The 24480-nt window shown below is 43.0% G+C and overlaps 1 protein-coding gene across 1 annotated transcript; it reads left to right on the forward strand.

Moving 5' to 3' along the window:
* Window positions 1–983: 983 nt before the first annotated feature.
* Window positions 984–24200, forward strand: LOC135542134 (DNA topoisomerase 1-like). The gene is made up of 21 exons (XM_064968830.1): window positions 984–1123; window positions 1581–1605; window positions 5708–5795; window positions 6103–6211; window positions 6377–6414; window positions 6513–6596; window positions 6862–6940; window positions 7029–7123; window positions 7311–7426; window positions 7545–7666; window positions 7786–7908; window positions 8067–8254; window positions 8427–8571; window positions 20807–20950; window positions 21028–21213; window positions 21368–21436; window positions 21620–21734; window positions 21962–22089; window positions 22334–22428; window positions 22520–22669; window positions 22873–24200. Exons 1-21 carry the CDS (start codon window positions 1091–1093, stop codon window positions 22973–22975), a joined length of 2235 nt encoding a protein of 744 aa, XP_064824902.1. The 5' UTR covers window positions 984–1090; the 3' UTR covers window positions 22976–24200.
* The last annotated feature ends 280 nt before the right edge of the window (window positions 24201–24480 follow it).

Genomic DNA, 24480 nt, shown 5'->3' on the forward strand with positions numbered 1-24480 from the left:
TAGGGCCTGGATTCACCTCTACATCGCCAGAGGAACAGAGGAGGAGTAGAATAAGGGTGCGGCTGAAAGCAATAAGAATTGGTCGTCTAGAACGTCTGGAACAGAGAGTAAAAGGAGGTTTCTGGGGGCGATAAAATAGCATCAAGGTATAATGTACAGACAAAGGTATGGTAGGATGTGAATACAGTGGAGGTAAACCTAGGTAGTGAATGATGAAGAGAGAGATATTGTCTCTAGAAACATCATTGAAACCAGGAGATGTCATTGCATGTGTGGGTGGTGGAACTAATAGGTTGGATAAGGTATGGTGAGCAGGACTAGAGGCTCTACAGTGAAATAAGTCAATAAACACTAACCAGAACAGCAATGGACAAGGCACATTGACATTAAGGAGAGGCATGCTTAGTCGAGCGATCAAAAGGGTCCAGAGAGTGGAGAGGTTGGTTGGGGATCGCGGCGATCCAGACAGCCAGCCAGGCCATCGGTAGCAAGCTAGCATAGGATGGACGTCTGTTATTAGCCACCTCTTGCGCTCCGTCAGTAGATTAGTGGGGTTCCGTGTGGTAGAGGGGACCAATCCAATTTTGGAGCTGCTTTACTCAAGAAAGCAAAACAGAGACCATGTTTTATTAACTCAATCCATTTTTTCTTGTTATATTGTTTGCAAACTGATATGTGACACATATTAATGCCAAAATAACAAGCAAAACAGGCAAGCCCCCCAAAAATATAATTATTACTTTTTTAATTTACCTAAAAATGTGAGGTTCAAAACACCTTCCCTGGATGACGGGTCGCCACTGGGTGTGTGCTGTGTGGCACTTTACTTCTAGCTGGTTTACAGTAGTATGCATGTTCTGTGGAAACCAGAGGAAACGACATGGATCGAAGAACACTGTTAGAGGGAGGGGCTACAATTGGCCAACGCGTTTCCCCGCCCATTTAAAAGACATGAGCATGCGCACTTTCATAGAACTCGGACTTAAATCTTTTGCACAACTGTTCCTTTCTTCATACTGTCGGTGTCAATTCGCCGGCGTTTTCTTCCTGTAGGTTTCACACATTGTTTTTAACAGATCAAGAATTGGAAATGAGTGGAGATCATTCTCACAACGATAGCCAGGTAACATTTGGAATATTTTGCAGTGTCAGTTGTGTAGGATATTAAATCCGCTTGCTGTTTTATTTGCCTCAGCTACACTAACTTAGCTAGCTAACGTTAGCCATTGACCTAGCTAGATAACTTGGCTAGCTAATCGCTGTGAACTGTATATAATTGGCTGTTACAAACGTGACAGTAATATTTACGTGTTGTCGTACTTTTTAATCCTGTTATGTGATTCTCACAATGTCGTTAACGTTATGTCCACACAACTGTAAACTAACTTTAGCTAACTAAGCTAAGGCAGCTAGTTGCTGTTGAAAGCCATATAAGACCAGTCACTGGCCAGCCATCACATCAGGGTTGCAAGATAGCTGACGTTAGGCTAGCTAGCTGTTAGACAAAGTTCAAAGTTAAATATCTAGCTAGAAAGCCATCAACTATGATACCTAATCAATCTTTGTTTTAAAATTTGCAGATCGACTCCGGCTCTCGGGTCAATGGTAAGTGTGATGTGTCAACCTGAAATGTCACGATGATTTTTCTCCTTCGAATTCTGACCTGTCCGCAGACTCCGCACAGTTAGCTAGCGATCCATTTTGCATTTTAATATGTGATCTTGTCTGTATGTACTTTGACTATTGCTAAATGAATGGCATCTTGAGGACATTTTAAAGTTGTCAGAATCTATTTACTAGCTAGCTAGCATGTGCTAGTTCGCTAGCCAGACAGATAGTTTAGCAAAGGACAGAAATGGCGTCCAGAGACTAAGTCCTCTGCCTCACTCACAAGCGCCTATTGTTCAAATTGGTGGCTCTTTAATAGTTTTTAGACATTTTATAATCTCGATCTGAACATAGATTCATAAAGACCTGGATGTGTTTTATTGGTATGTCAAATTACATTTTGTTGTTGGCCTTCGTAAAATGCCACATTCCGGGTCTGAAAGTAAGTGTTTGGGGGTTGAGGACTTAGTCTCTGCGCCATTTTCTTTTTTCTGACTGTAGAAAACATAGCTGAAGTGCAGATGGCGGTGATATGGAGGCGAAACACGCAGGAGCGTTTGGATCAGACATGATTCACAGTGCTGAAAGTAGTACAATCACCCAATTTAGCTTAAACAGCATTCTGGTACAGTCTTACCTGAATTTATTATGGATAGCTACTGTTTCTTCATAAAAAGGGACATTTACTTTAGCTAGTTGTAAACCTATGAAGTATTTAAGTAACACCCTTGCCAGACTACTTGTACAACATATTATAGCAGTACATATGTTACTACCAAATGTCTGTTAAATATATATTTTTAGGACTGAATTCATTGATAGCTTTGTTGCCATGGCCTGACCCACATGGCTACTGAGATCTACCTAAAACAAGTAAAAACCCAGCAGTGGTATTTAACAAGTATGAATGACCTTTCGGGGGTTTCACAAGCTACATACTTCCCCTTGCCACTAAGTAAAAATTGCTTTTCTGAAAGGTTCTCTACCTGAACAATGTCAAACAAGTCGTGTCAATATAGGAGAATGTATTTCCTATGAACAAGGGTTCCACTACTAGGTCTTGGGACATCATGGTTGGCTGCCACAACATCCTACAGCTTTTGACTAAGAGTCAGCTTCTATGTCCAGATAGAGGTGGGTTTTGACATGCAAAGAAGCCATCGCTCTCAATTCGGATGTAACGTTGTTAGAACAGTGCATTGACCCCATTTTCTAATGTGGCATGTCTCATAACAACCTTTCCTGTTACATTACAGCCTTATATCTTTTGTATTGATTTTTTTTTAAATTAACCTTTCTCAATCTACACACTACCCAATAATGAAAAAACGAAAACAGCTTTTTATAAATTTTAGGGACGAGAAATTCAAAAAATTAGACATGATTTGGAAAGGCACGTCTGTCTAGATAAGGTCCCAGACTTGACAGTGCATGTCAGAGCAAAAAACCATGCCATGAGGTCGAATGAATTGTATGTAGAGCTCCGAGACAGGATTAGGTCGAGTCACAGATCTCGAAAAGGCTATCAAAACATGTAGGCAGTATTGAAGGTACCCAATAATACAATGGCCCCCATTCTTAAATGGAAGGGGTTTGGAACCACCAAGACTCTTCCTAGAGCTTGCCACCTGACCAAACTTAGCAATCGGGGAGAAAGGCCTTGGTCAGGGAGGTGATCAAGAATCTGATGATCACTCTGAAAGAGGTCCTCTGTGGAGATGGTTGTCCTTCTGGAAGGTTCTCCCATCTATGCAGTACCCCACCAATCAGGCCTTTTGTGGCCAAATAATAAGCCACTCCTCAGTAAAAGACACATGACAGCCTGCTTTGAGTTTGCCAAAAGGCACCTAAAGGCAGACCATGAGACAAGATTCTCTGGCACCATCCCTACAGTGAAGCATGGTGGTGGCAGCATCATGCCGTGGGAGTTTTTTAAATATTTTTTTTTTATTAGTGGCAGGGATTAGGAGACTAGTCAGGATCGTGGCAAGGACGAACAGAGCAAAGTACAGAGCTCCTTGATGAATACCTGCTCAAGACCTCAGACTTGGGCAAAGGTTCACCTTTGGACAACCACCCTAAGCACACAGCCAAGACAACACATGAGTGGTTTCGGGACAAGTCTCTGAATGTCCTTGGGTGGCCCAGCCAGAGCCCGGACTTGAACCCGATCGAATATCTCTGGAGAGCCCTAAAATTAGCAGTGCAGCAACGTGACAGCTTGAGAGAATGGGAGAAACTCTCCAAATACAGGTGTGCCACGCTTGTGGCATCATACCCAGCAGGACTCGAGGCTATAATCGCTGCCTCAACAAAGTACTGGGTAACACGTCCGACTACTTACATAAATGTGATATTTTTGAATACAAATGTGGAGGAAGTCCAGGTCTAAATACTTTCCAAATGCACGGTATAAGATGGATTCATTCCTTGATTTGCACTGATGTATTGCATGTAAGATCTACATGAAAAGCTGTAATGTACCCTCATCCTATTACTAGATATTTGTAAATGGTGCAAGCCACTGCAAGTGCTTGCCCCAATACTGTGATGGAATTTGATCATTTTATAGCTTGTAAGAACTATAGCCTACATTCATTCTTCAATCCCTAACTATTTTTGCCTCTAGGGTAACTTTGTATCCTATTTGGTTGTGAATACAATATTGTTCTCATGATCTGACGATCAGAGATGTTTAGTTTATTGGTGTCTGAACCAGGAGCTTGCTGTAGGGTATAGAACCTTGTTACTGAGCCACTTATTTTTATGCCTCACACCTTTTCAAAACATGCCTTGATTGCAATACATGAAAGTAATTTAATGTATTAAGTTTCTTTGGCTGTCAGCTCGTTTGACTCAAGTGCCTGTGTCTGTCTGTCAACTAGATAAGATTGAAATTAAGGATAATAAAATATGGACAAGCAATATCAGAGCGGCATAGACTAAGATACAGTAGAAGAGTATAGAATGCAGTATATACATATGAGATTAGTATTGAAGCTAGACGAGGCCTGTTAACTTGTCTTTCTCCCCTTTTTCTTCCATGTTAATACTGTGTCCCAGTAAAAATGTACCTTAGCTGTCACTGCGCACTAGGAGGAGCTGTCTTACCATGTAAGGCATATCCTCTCCCACAGCACAAATTCATAACTTCATCTGCCCACAGTACTCCCAATCCTCAGTCTGACCTGAATTTGTGAAGGGTGTTCTATTGATAGTGTTTGGTCTGTCATAAACAAAGGCCCCAAAATGCAAATGTACCTCAAGTTAACGGGATAAGATGGCCCTAATCCAAATGCTACCACTACCAACCAGTCATTTTATTCCAGTTGACACATGCCCACACAATCTGACGGGCAGTATTCAGATTCCCACCTTGGTGGTGGATGAGGGCTCTGAGCTTAGAGCGGGATCGTGCCTATCTAGTCATGCATTCAGACATTACAACACTAGTATCTTCCCATGTCTTTTTATGCACTTATGTATTTATTTTCTCACTCCGCCTGTTGGGGACTTTATTTTGAACTACCTGTTTAGTTCTCACTGTGTAAATCTTGTCTGAACTTGTTCGGAGTGGTATCGTTTACCCGTTGTTCCTGGTGCGGTAGATGTCTTTTTGTTCTTTAGTTTTGGCCTGTTTTCACCTGCTGGGTTTCGAGATGGGTTGGAGAAGGTGGGTATTTTTCCTTTGGCAATAGAGATCACCGGCCCGTAGTCCTAAAACCCGGAAATTAGTTACCTCTGGTTTGTTCAGCCATTCCTTTGGGGAAAATGAATGGGGGAAGGATATGGTTTGGGATAACCTCTGATCTTATTTCAGGGTTTAACATGGGCTAGAGAGACCTTAGTCAAAGACCTTTATGAATTATGAAGCCTTTGTTGTTTTTTAATTATACAAATGCTTCAAAATTCAGTGACATTTGGGGATTCTCATAAAACAAAACTAAGATCTCCTAAGCCTGTGTGGCTTTTATCCCAAAACTCAATTTATTTCCCCATATGCTTTATGTAATGAACCATAGTGGAGTTGGTGCCTACAAAAAGTCACCATTGCTCTCTATGGTCATTATTTAGCTATTTTTCTCTTAATATTTTGCAGATTCTCACAAGCATAAAGATAAGTACAAGGATAAAGAACACAAACACAAGGACCATAAGGAGCGTGAGAATTCAAAATATGGAAACAGGTATGAGTCACCACTCTTAAGCAGGGTTGCATAGGTAAATGAGTGTCTAGTAATGGAAGGGGAAATCTAGTGCGCTGGTGCAGTAATTTGACACCCTAACATTTGCTTTGACGAGCTCTTTAACGTTGGTGTTTGTATGGTCATGTGTGTAAGCAGGTTGTGCATGAATGAGCATAGGGCAAGAGTCACTTTTTGTTGCTCTAGTCTAGTAAATCCGAAACATTCTCTAGTTAGTCGATTTCCCTATTGGTATTTAGATCTAGTAACTGATCCTGATGGAATGTTTTTGTAATCTGTCAAATTCCAGTGACCATAAGGAATTCTCTGAAAAGAAGCACGGAGAAAAGGAAAAGGAGAGAATTAAGCACAAAGATGGCAGCACAGACAGACATAGGGAAAAAGACAAGAGGAAGGAGGTGAGGGTGCTAATTGTCCCATAGAGATGACTGCATTGCTACCATTTTGGTTTAATGTGCCAATCAGTATGTCAATTTTTTTTGTCCAGTCTCACTTTCAGTGCAAACCGTAATTTATAGCGATTAACAATAGGCATGTTTTAATTCTTCGTTGTCATCTTGCAGATCAAGCCGAAGAAGGAAAAAGAGAATGGCTTTTCCAGGTAAGTTTTTATTGTACATTTCTGCTGTATACAATTGCTGGTTACATATCTGACTTCAAAATGCACAATGAAACTAAATGTTTGATTTCTATCACCAGCCCTCCTCGCATTAAGTCTGAGCCGAACAATGATGATGTCTACCACTCTCCCAAGTCCCTGAAGAGAGAGCGTGACCATGATGAGTAAGTAGATCTGGACTGACTTCTGTCAGCTGGCCCATTTTATTCCTTTGGCCCTGTTGTATTTGTACAATGAAGATTTTTAGTTGCCATGTTTTGACCAACCACATCTGGTTTGTCCTAATTATGTTGGGAAATCTAATGTTTGGTCATTGTTGGCTTTGCAAGAACTCCCCAGGTTCCTTTTGGTGTAGAGAAGACCAAGATTGTTGTTGAATCTACCATTGCATTCCGGCCTCATCATAAGGTGTTTTTTTTTTCTTCCCAGAACTGAATTCAAACCCAAAAAAATTAAACTTGAAAATGACAAAGTGGACAAGAAGGCAAAGAAGAGGAAACAAGATGAGGTATGGGAAATGTTCAGATTAATATTGGCTCTATTTCAATGATCCCTTGAGAGAAAGACTCAAGCGTTTCTTCTGTTTTATTGTAAAGGATATCAAGCCCAAAAAGACACAGAAAAACAAGAAAGGGGAAGTTGCTGATGGGAAAAAGAAAGCAAAGAAGGAGCCTGAGGAGAAGTGGAAGTGGTGAGTTTCGTAGTTGCCCGCCAGCTGTGTTGCTACAGACTTGTTGTGAAGGCACACTGACTGAGTGGTGCTTTGTTATGGAATGCTCAAATATGGATGTTCTGTGTATCTTTGTTGGACAAAATAATGTGTGCATCAATCATTTCCTTCTCACCAATCTACATTATTGTACCCGGTTGGACTACAGGTGGGAAGAGGAGAGGGCAACAGATGGTTCCAAGTGGAGTTTTCTGGAACATAAAGGCCCAGTCATGGCAGCACCTTATGAACCTCTTCCCAGCAATGTCCGATTTTTCTATGACGGTAAGATTAATACTCAAGTGCTGCTAATTTTATGACACTTGGTCTATCTATGTGGTTAAGTTGCTCAGTAGAAATCGTGGGATTGGCTGATTTAACAAGTCCATTGACATCTATATAGGGAAGCAGATGAAGCTCAGCCCCGAAGCTGAGGAGGTAGCCACCTTCTTTGCCAAAATGCTGGACCATGAGTACACTACCAAGGACACCTTCCGGAAAAACTTCTTCAAAGATTGGAGAAAGGTAGGGGATGTTCAAGGCTGTATACTTTGGGTTTGCAAATGACCTGCTTATTAAAAATCTCATTGGTTTTAATTGTATAGTAATTCATGACTTGTCTAACTTTGTCCCCTCTCCTACAGGAAATGGCCTCTGATGAGAAGTCTAAGATTACAGACCTGAAGAAGTGTAACTTCAATGAGATGGGGGAATACTTCAAGGCTCAGTCTGAGGCCAGAAAGGCCATGACTAAAGATGATAAACTGGTGAGCTAGAATAATACTTTATTTTTTAAACACGACTGTCTAATAGTTCTACCCGAGGCGGCAGAGAATGGTAATACATAGTATCTTCAGGCTGGTCCTGGGTGCTACTGACTGTACCAGATCTAACTGGTTTGACTCTGGTTCTCTGCTTATTGTAGAAAATCAAAGTGGAGAACGAGCGCCTCCTCCAGGAGTATGGCTTCTGCATCATGGATAACCACAAGGAGCGCATCGCTAACTTTCGCATTGAGCCCCCGGGTCTATTCCGTGGCCGAGGAGACCACCCCAAGATGGGCATGCTGAAGCGCCGCATCCGCCCTGAGGACATCATCATCAACTGCAGCAAGTGAGTGAGAGGGTCCTGGTTGCAGGTGGTAATATGAACATATTGATAGAAAAGGCTTTGTTTTCTACAAGCGTTTTCTGGATTACTTTGACACATGGACTGCTTGTTTGGGCCTGATTTGTGCATCTGAAGACTTGCTCTCACTCACCCACTTTGTCTGTCTCTTCCACAGGGGCTCCAAGCACCCAAAGCCTCCCCCTGGCACCAAATGGAAGGAGGTGCGTCATGACAACAAGGTGACCTGGCTGGTGTCGTGGACAGAGAACATCCAAGGCGCTATCAAGTACATCATGCTGAACCCCAGCTCCAGAATCAAGGTAGGCTGACTAGCAGTGGCATCTTCATTATGGCTCATAGTGGATGCAGATATAGCGGGGTACTTCAGTCGTTTAATATACTCTCACTTGAGATGCCAATGGCCAGGGCTTGACTGCAACCAAAACACTTGCATTTGCGTCTAGGGATGTGACAAATGGAAACATTTTAACGTTTAACCCTTTAGACTAAATAATTCTAGTATGCTGCTGTAGATGACTGAGAATTTAAGAACTAATTTTCTCACATTTCAAACAGGGATAACTTGTAAACTAGAGGTCGACCGATTAATCTGCATGGCTGATCACCTGTTACGCGATTGCAGCAAGGAGCCAAAGTAGGTTACTAGCTGGCATTAAACTTGAAAAAAACAAAAAACAATCTTAACATAGTCCCTAGTTAACTACACATGGTTGATATTACTAGATTATCTAGCTTGTCCTGCGTTGCATATAATCAATGCGGTGCCTGTTAATTGATCATCGAATCACAGCCTACTTTGCCAAACGGGTGACGATTTAACAAAAGCGCAATCGTAGCACCAATGTACCTAAACATCAATGCCTTTCTTAAAATCAATACACAAGTATATATTAACCTGCATATTTAAAAGGAATTCATGTTCGCGGGCAATATTAACTGGGGAAATTGTCACTTCTCTTGCGTTCAGTGTAAGCCGCATAAGGGTTTGCAGCAGTTTGGCCAGCCTGGCTCTTTGTGAACTGTGACGACCATTTCTTCCCAACAAAGACAGTAATTAATTTTACATAATTATGACATTGGAGGTTGTGCAATGTAACAGTAATATTTAGACTTGGGGTTGCCACCCATTCAATAAAATACGTAACGGTTCCATATTTCACTGAAAGAATAAACGTTTTGTCATTATTACAAATATATAAATCGGTCCTCCAATCGGTATCAGTGTTAAAATGATGATCGTTCGACCTCTATTGTAAAGTCATGTTTTTTAGCTAACTTTTAAAGAGTACATCTTTAATGACGCCACATGTCAATACGAATAACACTGTCTTCCATTGTCTAGACACTCACAAAACCACTGAGTATTTAAATTGTAAATTTGACTTAAATGACTCAATGTACCAAGTGTATTTTATGTAAATAATATTTAATAATAATATTATACTTAAATATTATTTACATAAAATACAATTATCCAATGTGACCAAAGAACAATATTCAGAAAGTATTTCAAAAGCCACACAAAGTAGGCTGATTGACAACGATTCTTACTTCTGTAACAATGCAAACTACTTCAATGTAGGTAACCTTTTCCAGATTTAGTACAGACCAGGTCTGACGATGTTGAAGTAGTGGCCTACTTCACAATTCAGTGAAATGTAACAAGTATTAGATGGAGGCAGATGACGATACAAAACAACTGTTCAGAGACACAAGATTTTGTAGTCCCAATTTCATATTTCAGTCACTTTTAGTGTTTGCATTTAGCCTACATGTCATGGAACTTCTGGAAGCACGCCCCCATCCTGCAACGTGACACAGAACACCTAGAGCACCCAAAGGAGGTTTCTACACATCTCAGCCTTTGCCCTGTGTTCACTCTGGATTAGAGGTCGACCGAGTGATTTTTCAAAGCTGATACCGATTTATTGGAGGACCCAAAAAGCCGATACCAATTAATCTGACTTTTTTTTTTTACATTTCTTTTATTTGTAATGATGACAATTACAACAATACTGAATGAACACTTATTGTAACTTAATATAAAATCAATTTAGCCTCATAAATAATGAAACATGTTCAATTTGGTTTAAATAATGCAAAAACAGTGTTAGAGAAGAAAGCAAAAGTGCAGTATGTGCTATATAAGACAGCTAACGTTTTAGTTTCTTGCTCAGAACATGAGAACCAATGAAAGCTGGTGGTTCCTTTTAACATGAGTCTTCAATATTCCCAGGTAAGAAGTTTTAGGTTGTAGTTATTATAGGACTATTTCCCTCTATACCATCTGTATTTCATTAACCTTTGACTATTGGATGTTCTTATAGGCACTTTAGTATTGCCAGTGTAACAGTATAGCTTCCGTTCCTCCTTGGGCTCGAACCAGGAACACAACAGCCACCGTCGAAGCAGCGTTACCCATGCAGAGCAAGGGGAACAACCACACCAAGGCTCAGAGCGAGTGACGTTTGAAGCGCTATTAGCGTGCGCTAACTAGTTAGCCATTTCACATCGGTTACACCAGCCTTATCTCGGGAGTTGATAGGCTTGAAGTCATAAACAGCGCAATGCTTGACGCACAATGAAGAGCTGCTGGCAAAGCGCACACAAGTGCTGTTTGAATTTGTTTATGCGCCTGCTTCTGCCTACCACCGCTCAGTCAGATACTTGTATGCTCAGTCAGATTATATGCAACGCAGGACACTCTAGATAATATCTAGTAATATCTACACATGGTTGATGATAACTAGTGATTATGATTGATAAAAAAAAAAGTTTAACTAGCTACCAACTTACCTTTGCCTGTTAGGCGAATGCAGTAACCGTCTCCTTGTGGAGTTCAACGAGAGGCAGGTCGTTATTGCGTTGGACTAGTTAACTGTATGGTTGCAAGATTGGATCCCCCGAGCTGACAAGGTGAATCTGTTCTGCCCCTGAATGAGGCAGTTAACCCACCGTTCCTCGGCCGTCATTGAAAATAAGATTGTGTTCTTAACTGACTTGCTTAGTTAAATAAAGATGTAAAAACAATAAAAAATAAATAATTGGTATCCAAAAATACAGATTTTCGATTGTTATGAACTTGAAATCGGCCCTAATTAATCGGTCGACCTCTACTCTGGATACACACCCCGAACACCTTTTCTTGCGCCCTTCAAACTTCACCTGCTTTCAAATTGAGTTACAACTCGGTACACACCCTGGTGCCACTCTTGGCTCTCCTTTTCCTGCCACTAACCATATCAAACTGAATGCACAAGCTGCATTTTGAAGGCCTTCAGGGACCAGCACCTGCTGTTTCTGGGAAGGGGCCACAGTGTATGCATTGTTGAGCATCCCCAAAAACGCATGATTCTACCATTTTCTGCCTGTGCTTCAAACATTGCTTGGTCAAGATGGTCAACCCTGGAGCCTCCCAGGTGGCAGAGTGGTCTAGGGCACTGCAGCGCTAGCTGTGCCAGCAGAGACTCTGGGTTCGCACCCGGCCGTGACTGGGAGGTCTGTGGGGGCGATGCACAGCGCACCAGCGACTCCTGTGGCGGGCCGGGCGCAGTGCGCGCTAGCCAAGGTCTCCAGGTGCACAGTGTTTCCTCCTACACATTGGTGCGGCTGGCTTCCGGGTTGGATGCCCGCTGTGTTAAGAAGCAGTGCGGTTGGGTTGTTTCGGAGGACGTGTGACTTTCGACCTTCGTCTTTCCCGAGCCCGTACGGGAGTTGTAGCGATGAGACGATAGTAACTACTAATGATTGGATACTATGAAAAAGGGGCTAAAATTTATATAAAATATGGTCCCATTTCTTTGCCCATTTCTTGTTATCATTACAAGCTCGAACAGGTTCTTACCACTTTTTTAAAACTCCAAAGCCACTGTCACTTTAGGTCCATGCTGTATAGTAAGAGGGTGAATGGGGAGACTTAGGGCAGGCGCACGTGTGCAGTCCCTCTGCTTCATCCTCTTGTTCCTCACTCCCTCTTCCTTGCTTCACTTCTCCCTCCTTGCGCCACATCTCTATCCCTCCCTCCAATCATCTCTAACTCTTCCTCCCTGCCGTTTGCTGTTGAGCCCTGACTCTCCACATCACTTCCCTCACTTTCACTTAACTTGAGGAACAGAGGGAGAGGAGCAAGAAATAGGATACAATTGTGGTTAGGAAGGTAATCTCTTGTCACACTCGCTCTTTCTTCCTTTTTTCTCAACCTTACTGTCCTTCCTAATAAGGGGTTTCCATAATAAATTGTGATAGTGACTCTCCTCTCTCGCACACATCAACTCTTGCCTGACAGACTAACTACAGAGTTGACCAATGTTAGCTGATTAGTTATGAAACTGGGACCGTTTCCTAGTGACTTGCATCAGTAGAAACAACACACTCGAACTGGACAATTCTCAATCTCTTCAAAGACCCAATAATGTACACAGTTGTGGCTGCTTTGCGTGATTGTCTCTACCTTCTTGCCCTTTGTGCTGTTGTCTTTGCCCAATGTGTGTACCATGTTTTGGGCTGCTACCATGTGTTGCTGCCTTGCTAGGTTGTCTTAAGTCTCTATGTAGTTTTGTCTCAATGTGTCCTATATTTTATTTTTAATCCCAGCCCTGTCCCTGCAGGAGTTCTTTTGGTGGGCCATCATTGAAAATAAGTATTTGTTCTTAACTGACTTGCCTAGTTAAAAAAATAAAAGACCAAACAAGCAACTTGTTAGCTGGCTAATGTAAACAAATAACCAACTCATGAGCTCCACTGTGCTGACATCTACTACCCTAACATGACAGCTAAACTGTCAAATAATAGGAAAATGAGGCAAAGTACAGCCTATGAATATCTGCACCAAGCAAACATGACAAATCATAACCTAAACCCAACTGATAACTGACTCTAGCCTTCATTTCGGTGGCTAGTTAGCTGGTTTTCTGTATGGCTAGCTCGAAAGTGACAGCTGAGGTTGATGCTTTGAGTGCAGCCCTAATTTACTGCTACTCAATTTCTTGCCTGACAGATTAGCTAGTTAAACAACCAACTAGTTAGTTGCTGTGTATATAGTCAGCTATTTCCACGAGACAGAGCGCAATCTTTCGAGCTCAAGGGCTGATGTGCTCGCCTGTCAACCAAATTATCAGAGTTTCACAGCATCAAACCGACAACATATCTGCTGTTTTAAATATTTCACTCACATCGACAACTCTTTTCAAAGTGCAAGGACGAGTCGAATCCGTATCACCAACCAACATACACAGCCTCTTTCACAGTGAAGTAGTGTCCATTTCAGCGCCGTCATTTTTGCTTAATCAATAAAAAAAAACGGTAGTCAAATGACAGTGTACCCTGTTGCTGGTTGACAGCAGGTTGTTAGCAATTTCATTGTACGATAGGAATCTGTCTACAAAACAAGGATGTTCGTGGACGCTATATAGTAATTTAAAGGTCGACTGCCTCTCTGGTTTCTAATTATTACACGGAACCCAAACCGGCTGCTCGCTTGCGTCAGCGTGCATACAGTGGGGCAAAAAAGTATTTAGTCAGCCACCAATTGCAAGTTTTCCCACTTAAAATGATGAGGCCGGTAATTTTCATCATAGGTACAATTCAACTATGACAGAAAAAATGAGAATCACATTGTAGGATTTTTTTAATTAATTTATTTGCAAATTACGGTGGAAAATCAGTATTTGGTCACCTCCAAACAAGCAAGATTTCTGGCTCTCACAGACCTGTAACTTTTTCTGTCCTCCACTCGTTACCTGTATTAATGGCACCTGTTTGAACTTGTTATCAGTATAAAAGACACCTGTCCACAACCTCAAACAGTCACACTCCAAACTCCACTATGGCCAAGACCAAAGAGCTGTCAAAGGACACCAGAAAAAAATTGTAGACCTGCACCAGGCTGGGAAGACTGAATCTGCAATAGGTAAGCAACTTGGTTTGAAGAGATCAATTGTGGGAGCAATTTTTTAGGAAATGGAAGACATACAAACCACTGATAACCTCCCTCGATCTGGGGCTCCACGCAAGATCTCACCCCGTGGGGTCAAAATGATCACAAGAACGGTGAGCAAAAATCCCAGAACCACATGGAGGGACCTAGTGAATGACCTGCAGAGAGCTGGGACCAAAGTAACAAAGCCTACCATCAGTAACGCACGAAGCTGCCAGTGCCAGACGTGTCCCCCTGCTTAAGCCAGTACATGTCCAGGCCCGTCTGAAGTTTGCTAGAGAGCATTTGGATGATCCAGAAGAAGATTGGGACAATGTCATATGGTCAGATGAAAACAATAACTTTTTGGTTAACTCATCGTGTTTGGAGGACAAAGAATGCTGAGTTGCATCCAAAGAACACCATTGCCTACTGTAAAGCATGGGGGTGGAAACATCATGCTTTGGGGCTGTTTCTCTGCAAAGGGACCAGGACTACTGATCCGTGTAAAGGAAAGAATGAATGGGGCCATGTATCGTGAGATTTTGAGTGAAAACCTCCCATCAGCAAGGGCATTGAAGATGAAACGTGGCTGGGTCTTTCAGCATGACAATGATCCCAAACACACTGCCCGGGCAACAAAGGAGTGGCTTCGTAAGAAGCATTTCAAGGTCCTGGAGTGGCCTAGCCAGTCTCCAGATCTCAACCCCATAGAAAATCTTTGAAGGAGTTGAGTCCGTGTTGCCCAGCAACAGCCCCAAAACATCACTGCTCTAGAGGAGATCTGCATGGAATGGGCCAAAATACCAGCAACAGTGTGTGAACCTTGTGAAGACTGACAGAAAACGTTTGACCTCTGTCATTGCCAACAAAGGGTATATAACAAAGTATTGAGAAACTTTTGTTATTGACCAAATACATATTTTCCACCATAATTTGCAAATAGATTCATTAAACCTACAATGTGATTTTCTGGGGGGGGGGGGGATCTCATTTTGTCTGTCATAGTTGAAGTGTACCTATGATAAATTACAGGCCTTATCTTGAGAACTTGTGGTGAGAACTTTTGGTGGCTGACTAAATACTTTTTTGCCCCACTGTACATTAATTTTGTCCCCCTACACCAAATGCGATCACGACACGCAGGTTAAAAATTATTAATTAATTTGGTGAAGGTCTAAAAGCATTAAAAAAAATTGGCAATTTAGCTAGTTTTAGCTTGCACCTGCTAGCTAATTTGTCCTATTTATAATGGAATAACATGTATTCCTACATTTATTTTGCAGCGCACGAGACGTGAGCGGTGTGGTCAGCCTATTAGACTACCATTTTGTTTATCGGTTTTCATTAACTCCTTAACTCCCAGGATCTCAGCTATCATTGCCTGTATCCGCTACGGAGCCGCAGTCAAACGACCACTCCTCATCACTGTCAAACGCTCCCTAAAACACTTCTGTGAGCAGGCCTTTCTAATCGACCTGGCCCGGGTATCCTGGAAGGACATTGACCTCATCCCGTCAGTTGAGGATGCCTGGTCATTCTTAAAAGTAACTTCCTCACCATTTTAGATAAGCATGCTCTGTTCAAAAAATGCAGAACTAAGAACAGATATAGCCCTTGCTTCACTCCAGACCTGACTGCCCTCGACCAGCACAAAAACATCCTGTGGCGGACTGCAATAGCATCGAATAGTCCCTGCGATATGCAACTGTTCAGGGAAGTCAGGAACCAATACACGCAGTCAGTCAGGAAAGCTAAGGCCAGCTTCTTCAGGCAGAAATTTGTATCCTGTAGCTCCAACTCCAAAAAGTTCTGGGACACTGAAGTCCATGGAGAACAAGAGCACCTCCTCCCAGCTGCCCACTGCACTGAGGCTAGGTAACACGGTCACCACCGATAAATCCATGATTATCAAAAACTTCAAGCATTTCTCAACTGCTGGCCATGCCATCCACCTGGCTACTCCAACCTCGGCCAACAGCTCCCCCCCCCACCCCGCAGCTACTCGCCCAAGCCTCTCCAGGTTCTCCTTTACCCAAATCCAGATAGCAGATGTTCTGAAAGAGCTGCAAAATCTAAACCCATACAAATCAGCTGGGCTTGACAATCTGGACCCTCTATTTCTGAAACTATCCGCCGCCATTGTCGCAACCCGTATTACCAGCCTGTTCAACCTCTTTCATATCGTCTGAGATCCCCAAGGATTGGAAAGCTGCCGCAGTCATCCCCCTCTTCAAAGGGGGATACACCCTGAACCCAAACTGTTACAGACCTATATCCATCCTGCCCTGCCTAAGGTCTTCGAAAGCCAAGTCAACAAACAGGTCACTGACCATCTCGAATCCCACCATACCTTCTCCGCTGTGCAATCTGGTTTCCGAGCCGGTCACGGGTGCACCTCAGCCGCGCTCAAGGTACTAAACGATATCATAACGGCCATCAATAAAATACAGGAATGTGCAGCCGTCTTCATCGACCTTGCCAAGGCTTTCGACTGTCAATCACCATATTCTTATCGGCAGTCTCAGTACCTTGGTTTTTCTGATGACTGCCTTGCCTGGTTCACCAACTACTTTGCAGACAGAGTTCAGTGTGTCAAATCGGAGGGCATGCTGTCCGGTCCTCTGGCAGTCTCTATGGGGGTGCCACAGGGTTCAATTCTCGGGCTGACTCTTTTCTCTATATATATCAATGATGTTGCTCTTGCTGCAGGCGATTCCCTTATCCAGCTCTACGCAGACGACACCATTCTATATACTTCCGGCTCGTCCTTGGACACTGCTATCTAACCTCCAAACAAGCTTCAATGCCATACAACACTCCTTCCGTGGCCTCCAACTGCTCTTAAACGCTAGTAAAACCAAATGCATGCTTTTCAACCGTTCGCTGCCTGCACCCGCACGCCTGACTAGTATCACCACCCTGGATGGTTCCGACCTTGAATATGTGGACATCTATGTACCTAGGTGTCTGGCTCGACTGTAAACTCTCCTTCCAGACTCATATCAAACATCTCCAATCGAAAATCAAATCTAGAGTCGGTTTTCTATTCCGCAACAAAGCCTCCTTCACTCACGCCGCCAAACTTACACTAGTGAAACTGACTATCCTACCGATCCTAGACTTCGGCAACGTCATCTACAAAATAGCTTCCAACACTCTACTCAGCAAACTGGATGCAAACTGGATGCAATTTATCACAGTCAGTGCCATCCGTTTTGTCACCTTATACCACCCACCACTGCGACTTGTATGCTCTAGTCGGCTCGCCCTCGCTACATATTCGTCGCCAGACCCACTAGTTCCAGGTCATCTACAAGTCCATGCTAGGTAAAGCTCCGCCTTATCTCAGTTCACTGGTCACGATGGCAACACCCACCCGTAGCACGCGCTCCAGCAGGTGTATCTCACTGATCATCCCTAAAGCCAACACCTCATTTGGCCGCCTTTCGTTCCAGTTCTCTGCTGCCTGTGACTGGAACGAATTGCAAAAATCGCTGAAGTTGGAGACTTATCTCCCTCACCAACTTCAAACATCTGCTATCTGAGCAGCTAACCCTTCGCTGTAGCTGTACATAGCCCATCGGTAAATAGCCCACCCAATTTACCTACCTCATCCCCATAATGTGTTTTTATTTACTTTTCTGCTCTTTTGCACACCAATATCTCTACCTGTACATGACCATCTGATCATTTATCACTCCAGTGTTAATCTGCAAAATTGTAATTATTTGCCTACCTCATGCCTTTTGCACACAATGTATACTTTTTTTTCTACTGTGTTATTGACTTGTTTGTTTACTCCATGTGTAACTCTGTCTGTTCACACTGCTATGCTTTATCTTGGCCAGGTCGCAGTTGCAAATGAGAACTTGTTCTCAACTAGCCTATCTGGTTAAATAAAAAAATAAAGACTGGACACGTTGCGGGAGCGAGCATCACAAAATACATTTCGAAATCTGTTATTCAATTATTGCACCCAACGAGCGTCTGCGATGCCAAAGGCGAAGATAGAACTCCTTTCTATTTCTGACCCAGATTGCGCTGCAAGTCCTGCCTCTCCTCATTGGTTTATAGAAGCAAGTACCCACATGGGTGATTGAAAGACAAACTGTTTTGCTGGTTGTTGTGGTAATACTATGAAAGTGTAGATGGATCACCATATAAGTTCAAAGATAAATCCCTGGAAGGAGGAGAGATGACTAGAAACTATTCTGTTGGCCGTTCATGTGTGGATTAATTGTAGTTGTAGAGGGCATTTCAGGTAAAATAACAACTCTGTTTATCCCAGGACAAATTAGCTAGCAATAAAGCTAGCTAAATAGGACAAATTAGCTAGTAAGTGCAAGCTAACTAGCTAAATTGCCATATGTGTTTAATGCTTTTCGACCTGTCCCCAAATTAGTGTCATTGGCTCAGTTTGTTTTGATGTTTTAACCTGAGTGGTGATCGTGTAGGGGGACAAAATACATTTATGCACGATGGCACACGTGTGCAGCCGGTTTGGGTTCCATGTAAGGTCGAGGTCCGAGGTCTGTCTGTATTTTACTCTTCTGAAGTCAGTACAGCTGATCAGCCAACTTCTGTCTAACATCCCAACATTTTGGCTACACAATAACATTCACCTCTGTGGAAAGGTGAATCTTACGGACACGTACATTTCGGTTGTTTTGCTCTGATGCCCACAGACTAGTCTGAAGGTACCAGTTGAAACATTTTATGGAAGTGTATATATGGACACTGCTTAGTGGCAAAAATAAGGGGTTAAATTTATTTTTATTTTTTACAAATGCTTATTGTTTATCTCTATAGGATACACTTAAGAGAACTTCCAAAAAATGTTTGGGGTGGATCTGTTCCATGTAGTGAATGTTATTCAATGCGTTTATGGGCTAATAGTTGTAAGGCCAAACACATTTTCATGTTTTTATATATTGTTTTATACTTCTCAGTGCCTTAATTCCAAATCAAATAGCCAAATTGTCCTTGGTATGAATTTAAAACAATTCCATGGTTTTGGGTTTCACGGTGTGTCCCTAACCAGATGGTTAAGCATCATCTCTACCACCATTACTGTACCTTAATTCCAAAGTTTTAATTTCCTTCTCTTAACTTTCTACAAGTATTGCCATACAGGACTTTACTGCCATCGGTTACCTTTCTCTGCCACTTTTCCGAAGTTAAAGACGATGACGTAATTGGTCTACTCCAAAATAATTGATTCCTCGGCTCCTTGCAAGTCGACTCCCTTTCCTGAGTGTCAAGAGTCTGTGCGCGTGTAAACTCAGCAAAAAAAAGAAACTCCCCTTTTTCAGGACCCTGTCTTTCAAAGATAATTTGTAAAAATCCAAATAACTTCCCAGATCTTCATTGTAAAGGGTTTAGACACTGTTTCCCATGCTTGTTCAATGAACCATAACAACCTTTCCACAGGTGCATGTTCATTAAGACACTAACGGCTTACAGACAGTAGGCAATTAAGGTCACAGTTCTGAAAACTTAGGACACTAAAGAGGCCATTCTATTGACTCTGAAAAACACCAAAAGAAGGATGCCCAGGGTCCCTGCATCTGCGTGAACGTGCCTTAGGAAGGCGGCATGAGGACTGCAGATGTGGCCAGGGAAATAAATTGCCATGTCCGTACTGTGAAACGCCTAAGCCAGCGCTACAGGGAGCCCAGACAGATAGCTGATCATCCTCGGTGGCAGACCACGTGTAACACCCGCACAGGATCGGTACATCCGAACGTCACACCTGTGGGACAGGTACGGGATGGCAACAATTGTCTGAGTTACACCAGGAATGCACAATCCCTCCAGTGTTCAGAATGTCCCCAATGGGCTGAGAGAGGCTGCACTCTGGGGGCTTGTAGGCCTGTTGTAAGGTCCTCACCAGACATCACCGGCAACAACATTGCCGATATCGGCACACACCCACCATTGCTGGACCAGACAGGACTGGCAAAAAGGTATCTTCACTGTCGAGTCACGGTTTTGTCTCACCAGGGGTGAAGGTCGGATTCGTGTTTGTCGAAGGAATGAGCGTTACACCGAGGCCTGTACTTTGGAGCGTGATCGAGGTGTAGGGTCCGTCATGGTCTGGGGTAGTGTGTCGTATCATCTGCCTGCAATGACATCAAGCTCAGTCCATCTCAACGCTGTGCGTTACAGGGAAGACATCCTCCTCCCTCATGTGGTATCCTTCCTGCAGGCTCATCTTGACATGACCCTCCAGCATGACCATGCCACCACACACAGAACGAGCAGTATGGCTGATTTCCTGCATGACCGAAATGTCACGAGCCCAGATCTCAATCCCGTTGAGCACGTCTGGGACATAACCCCCCCCCCAATGTTCATACAAATATTTACACATTTGCTGAAAATAAACTGTTGACAGTGAGGACATTTTTTGCTGTGTTTAGTATAGTTCTGGTGCGCCCGCGGAGCAGTGTGCCATTTGCGGTGAATAGATCTACAACAAGTAGCCTGTATAGGCCTAGCGCTGGAATGTTTTTTGTTTTGTTTTTTGTTGTAGGACATTGCATTTACTGATGGCCATGTAGGCCAATTTGATTAATCAATCTAGCAACAATTAATGGTGGTTTGTTGGTTTGCAGGGAGAAAAGGACTGGCAGAAGTATGAGACGGCCCGAAATCTGAAGAAGTGTGTGGAACGACTGAGGAACCAGTACCGTGAGGACTGGAAGTCCAAGGAGATGAGAATCCGACAGAGAGCCGTGGCACTCTACTTCATCGACAAGGTTAGACTGCTGCTCTTCTCACACAGATGGAGTTCCAAGTTTGGTTGTAACATGTTCCCTGTGGTGCTGTGCCCCAGTTGGCTCTGAGAGCAGGTAACGAGAAGGAGGAAGGGGAGTCGGCGGACACAGTGGGCTGCTGCTCCCTCAGGGTGGAACACATCAACCTGTACCCTGAGAAGGATGGCCAGGATTTTGTGGTAGAGTTTGACTTCCTGGGTAAAGACTCCATCCGCTACTACAACAAAGTCCCAGTGGAGAAGCGGGTAAGGACTTCTTCAAGAATTTGCTTTTAGTTCAGAATATTTTCTGTTTTTTTCCCCTGTAGTTGAACTACAATGGTTTCCAGATTCCTGTACAGAGAATGCTTGCTCCCTGTTATTGTTACGAGTTGTAAATATTCTGTACTTTTTTTATTAGGTTTTCAAGAACCTGCAGCTGTTCATGGAGAACAAGCAGCCAGAGGACGACCTCTTTGACCGGCTCAATGTAAGAACGAAACAAGAATTTCGTGAGGAAGGACTTTTAATACACATTATTTGTGAATTGCAGTGTATTTATTTGTGACTTCGCTGGAGTGTGAATTCACAAAGACGCGTGTGGGAATTGGATGTTGTCTGCCCCTCTTGTAATCTGTCATTTTCTCATGGTGGCGTTCTCTCATCTCTCCAGACCTCCATTCTGAACAAGCATCTCCAGGAGCTGATGGATGGCCTGACGGCTAAAGTGTTCCGTACCTACAACGCCTCCATCACCCTTCAGCAGCAGCTGAAGGAGCTCACCAGCCGTAAGTCAACAAGACTGTGAGCATAGCCGTGGCTGAGGGTCTGAGAATGCACAACCTGCCCAAAACACACTTTTGAATTGGTATGACCCGAGGTGGGACCTGCGAGCTTCATGGAAGACACGAGAGCTCCGGAATGTTGTAGATATGTGTGCAGCTGGTCACTTGTAATACAGTGTAAAGTTTATAGCAACTGTTGTAACAATGTCAATTTTCTCCTCTACTTGTAGCTGATGAGAACCTTCCAGCCAAGATCCTATCGTACAACCGGGCCAACAGAGCCGTGGCCATTCTGTGTAACCATCAGAGGGCCCAACCCAAGACCTTTGAGAAGTCTATGCAGAACCTCCAGACTAAAGTGAGGCACTGGGAGGGGGGGGGGGCACATGGCTATTCTAATGGTGCTTTGCCAGAGACTGTGGCTTTTGTTTAGGATGTTTGATTTGTTTTTAGGTGTTTGTCAGCTGGATGCATACTCTTCCCTTGGTTATTTTTGGAGTACTTGTCTCTGGAATATCAGTCTTTTATAGGCACATGATAAGAATCCAGCTGTACATGGCGTTTACTTTCAAGATTATTAACGTTGATAACAATTCTATCAGATTGATGCAAAGAAGGACCAGCTCTCGGACGCAAAGAGGGACGTGAAGAGTGCCAAGGCTGACCTCAAAGTACGGCGAGATGAGAAGTTCAAAAAGTAAGTATGAAGATATGATTGGCCTCAAGCATCCACGGATACTTTTGTGCTGGAATGGAGATGTAGCCGGTTCCCTCCCTTGCTCCCCCAGAGCCGTGGAGACCAAGAAGAAGGCTGTGGAGAGGCTAGAGGAGCAGCTGATGAAGCTCGAGGTACAGGCGACGGACCGCGAGGAGAACAAGCAGATCGCTCTAGGCACCTCCAAACTCAACTACTTGGACCCGCGCATCTCTGTGGCCTGGTGAGACACGACCACAACCTTGTTGACAAACATGCACAATGTCTTACACCCGCCGTTGCTTGCCCCTTGATCCGCACCCACTGTTCTGCGAGTAAATGTTGACGCATGTGGCTGTGTCTTAGATTAGTTAAAAGTAGTGAGTTGAGGGCGTGAACTCCTGCAGTGTTGATCGCTCTAATATCCTTCTGCCATCTCCTTCCTAGGTGTAAGAAGTGGGGTATCCCTATCGAGAAGATCTACAACAAAACTCAGCGTGAGAAGTTTGCCTGGGCTATCGACATGGCGGAGGATGACTATGAATTTTAAATTCTGTTTGCGGTTTTAATTATGCGATTTTTATTTTATTTTATTGGATACTTGTTTTTATCTTAACTGATTTACACCCGATGGCCAGCCTGACAAGGGAAAAGGTGTGCACTCAACAAGCAAGGTGAGGAAGGACCGAGCAGGGGTCAGGATGTATAGGCCATTACAGACGGGAGGACGAGGTGGGATTGTCTCTGAAGGTCTGAGGTCCGAGTCGATGGCTGAACTATACCCACACCCAAAGGTGAAACGGTAATCCCAATGATTGGATGAGAACCAGTGGATGAGCTTTTTTGCCTTTTTGGTTCTCTTCGTCTTCAGCCACATGCACGACCTGAAGATGTCTGAACTTTGAACTCTGGGGTCCTATATCTACTGTATTAAACAAAAAAACGACTGCTTCGTGTATTCCATTGTTTTTTTTTCTTTTTCCTTTGGTCTGTATTTTTAGCGCTCCCATATTAATGGATTCTATATTTTAATAGAAGAGGAAAGTAAAATCATGAAATTAATTCCTTATGTACACCCATGCGCCTTTTGAGAAAATGAAATGTGAGCTCTAGGTATGAGATTTGTAGGGGGGGACCATGAAAGTGTTTGGGTGAGTGTGATGTTTTAAACTGGACTATGTCGATTGTGTACCATGAATGAGAATGCTTTGACAAGCAAGGGGGGAAATGCTAAACCCATGTCAATATTTACCTAAGCAAGCTGAATGTGAATCATTTGTTTTACAGTATCTATCAGGGACTTATTTTCAATGTGAACCTATTTTATTTTTCTCCCCTTGTGTTGCCAGCATTCTCTGAATCTTTCTGCATAGCCCTGTCTCGCTCTGGTTTTAATTGAATAATTTCTGATTGTTTCCGAGAGGGGGAACAACTCCCTTATCTGTTACTTGAAAAAAAAAAATATTTTAATGTATTTTAAGTTAATGGAAAATGTTTATTTTGTTAAAGGGTGTGAGGGATATCAACTTTGCCAAAAATGTTGTTACAATTTTAGGCAGTCATTTTTGTTTTGTTTTAAAGACTGAGAACAAAGAAAGTTAACAGGAGTTTCAATGTGAATTATCCATTCATTTTATTCCACTCATGTCTCAGAGGAAAGTTGGTGTTTGTAGCAGGTAACTTCCTTTTCTGTCATAGCCTCCAATCATGTGTTATGCTCATTGTATATTGAAAATAAAACTCCAACTCTACACACGGGGTCTATTTTGTGTTGACACTTGTTATTATTATTGTGGCTTTGCACCAAAGGGCTTATTTTGGTTGTTTTTTTTGTCTCAAACGTCCTTGACTTAAGTTGTATCCGTCACTATGTTCACCCTGCTGACAGTCACTTTTCAACATACATTTCTCATTTAGGTGTACTGTGGTAATGTTTCAAGAGGCTTCCTGTGTTCCCAGAACCCAGTGTAATAACAAGCTCTGTCTACCCTGAGAACAGGAGGCCCCAGGAAACATCCCCACTGCCTGTTGATTTTGGACAAGTCGCTATAGGAG

Source organism: Oncorhynchus masou, chromosome 6, assembly GCF_036934945.1.
Source record: "Oncorhynchus masou masou isolate Uvic2021 chromosome 6, UVic_Omas_1.1, whole genome shotgun sequence".
Lineage (NCBI taxonomy): Eukaryota > Metazoa > Chordata > Actinopteri > Salmoniformes > Salmonidae > Oncorhynchus > Oncorhynchus masou.

Bases quoted from the DNA above. Each gene is read 5' to 3' on its own strand.
- LOC135542134 (XM_064968830.1), top strand. From the start codon at position 1,091: ATGAGTGGAGATCATTCTCACAACGATAGCCAG. The intron at 1,606-5,707 runs GTAAGTGTGATG...AATATTTTGCAG, and splicing joins CTCCGGCTCTCGGGTCAATG to ATTCTCACAAGCATAAAGAT. The intron at 7,427-7,544 runs GTAAGATTAATA...ACATCTATATAG, and splicing joins TGTCCGATTTTTCTATGACG to GGAAGCAGATGAAGCTCAGC.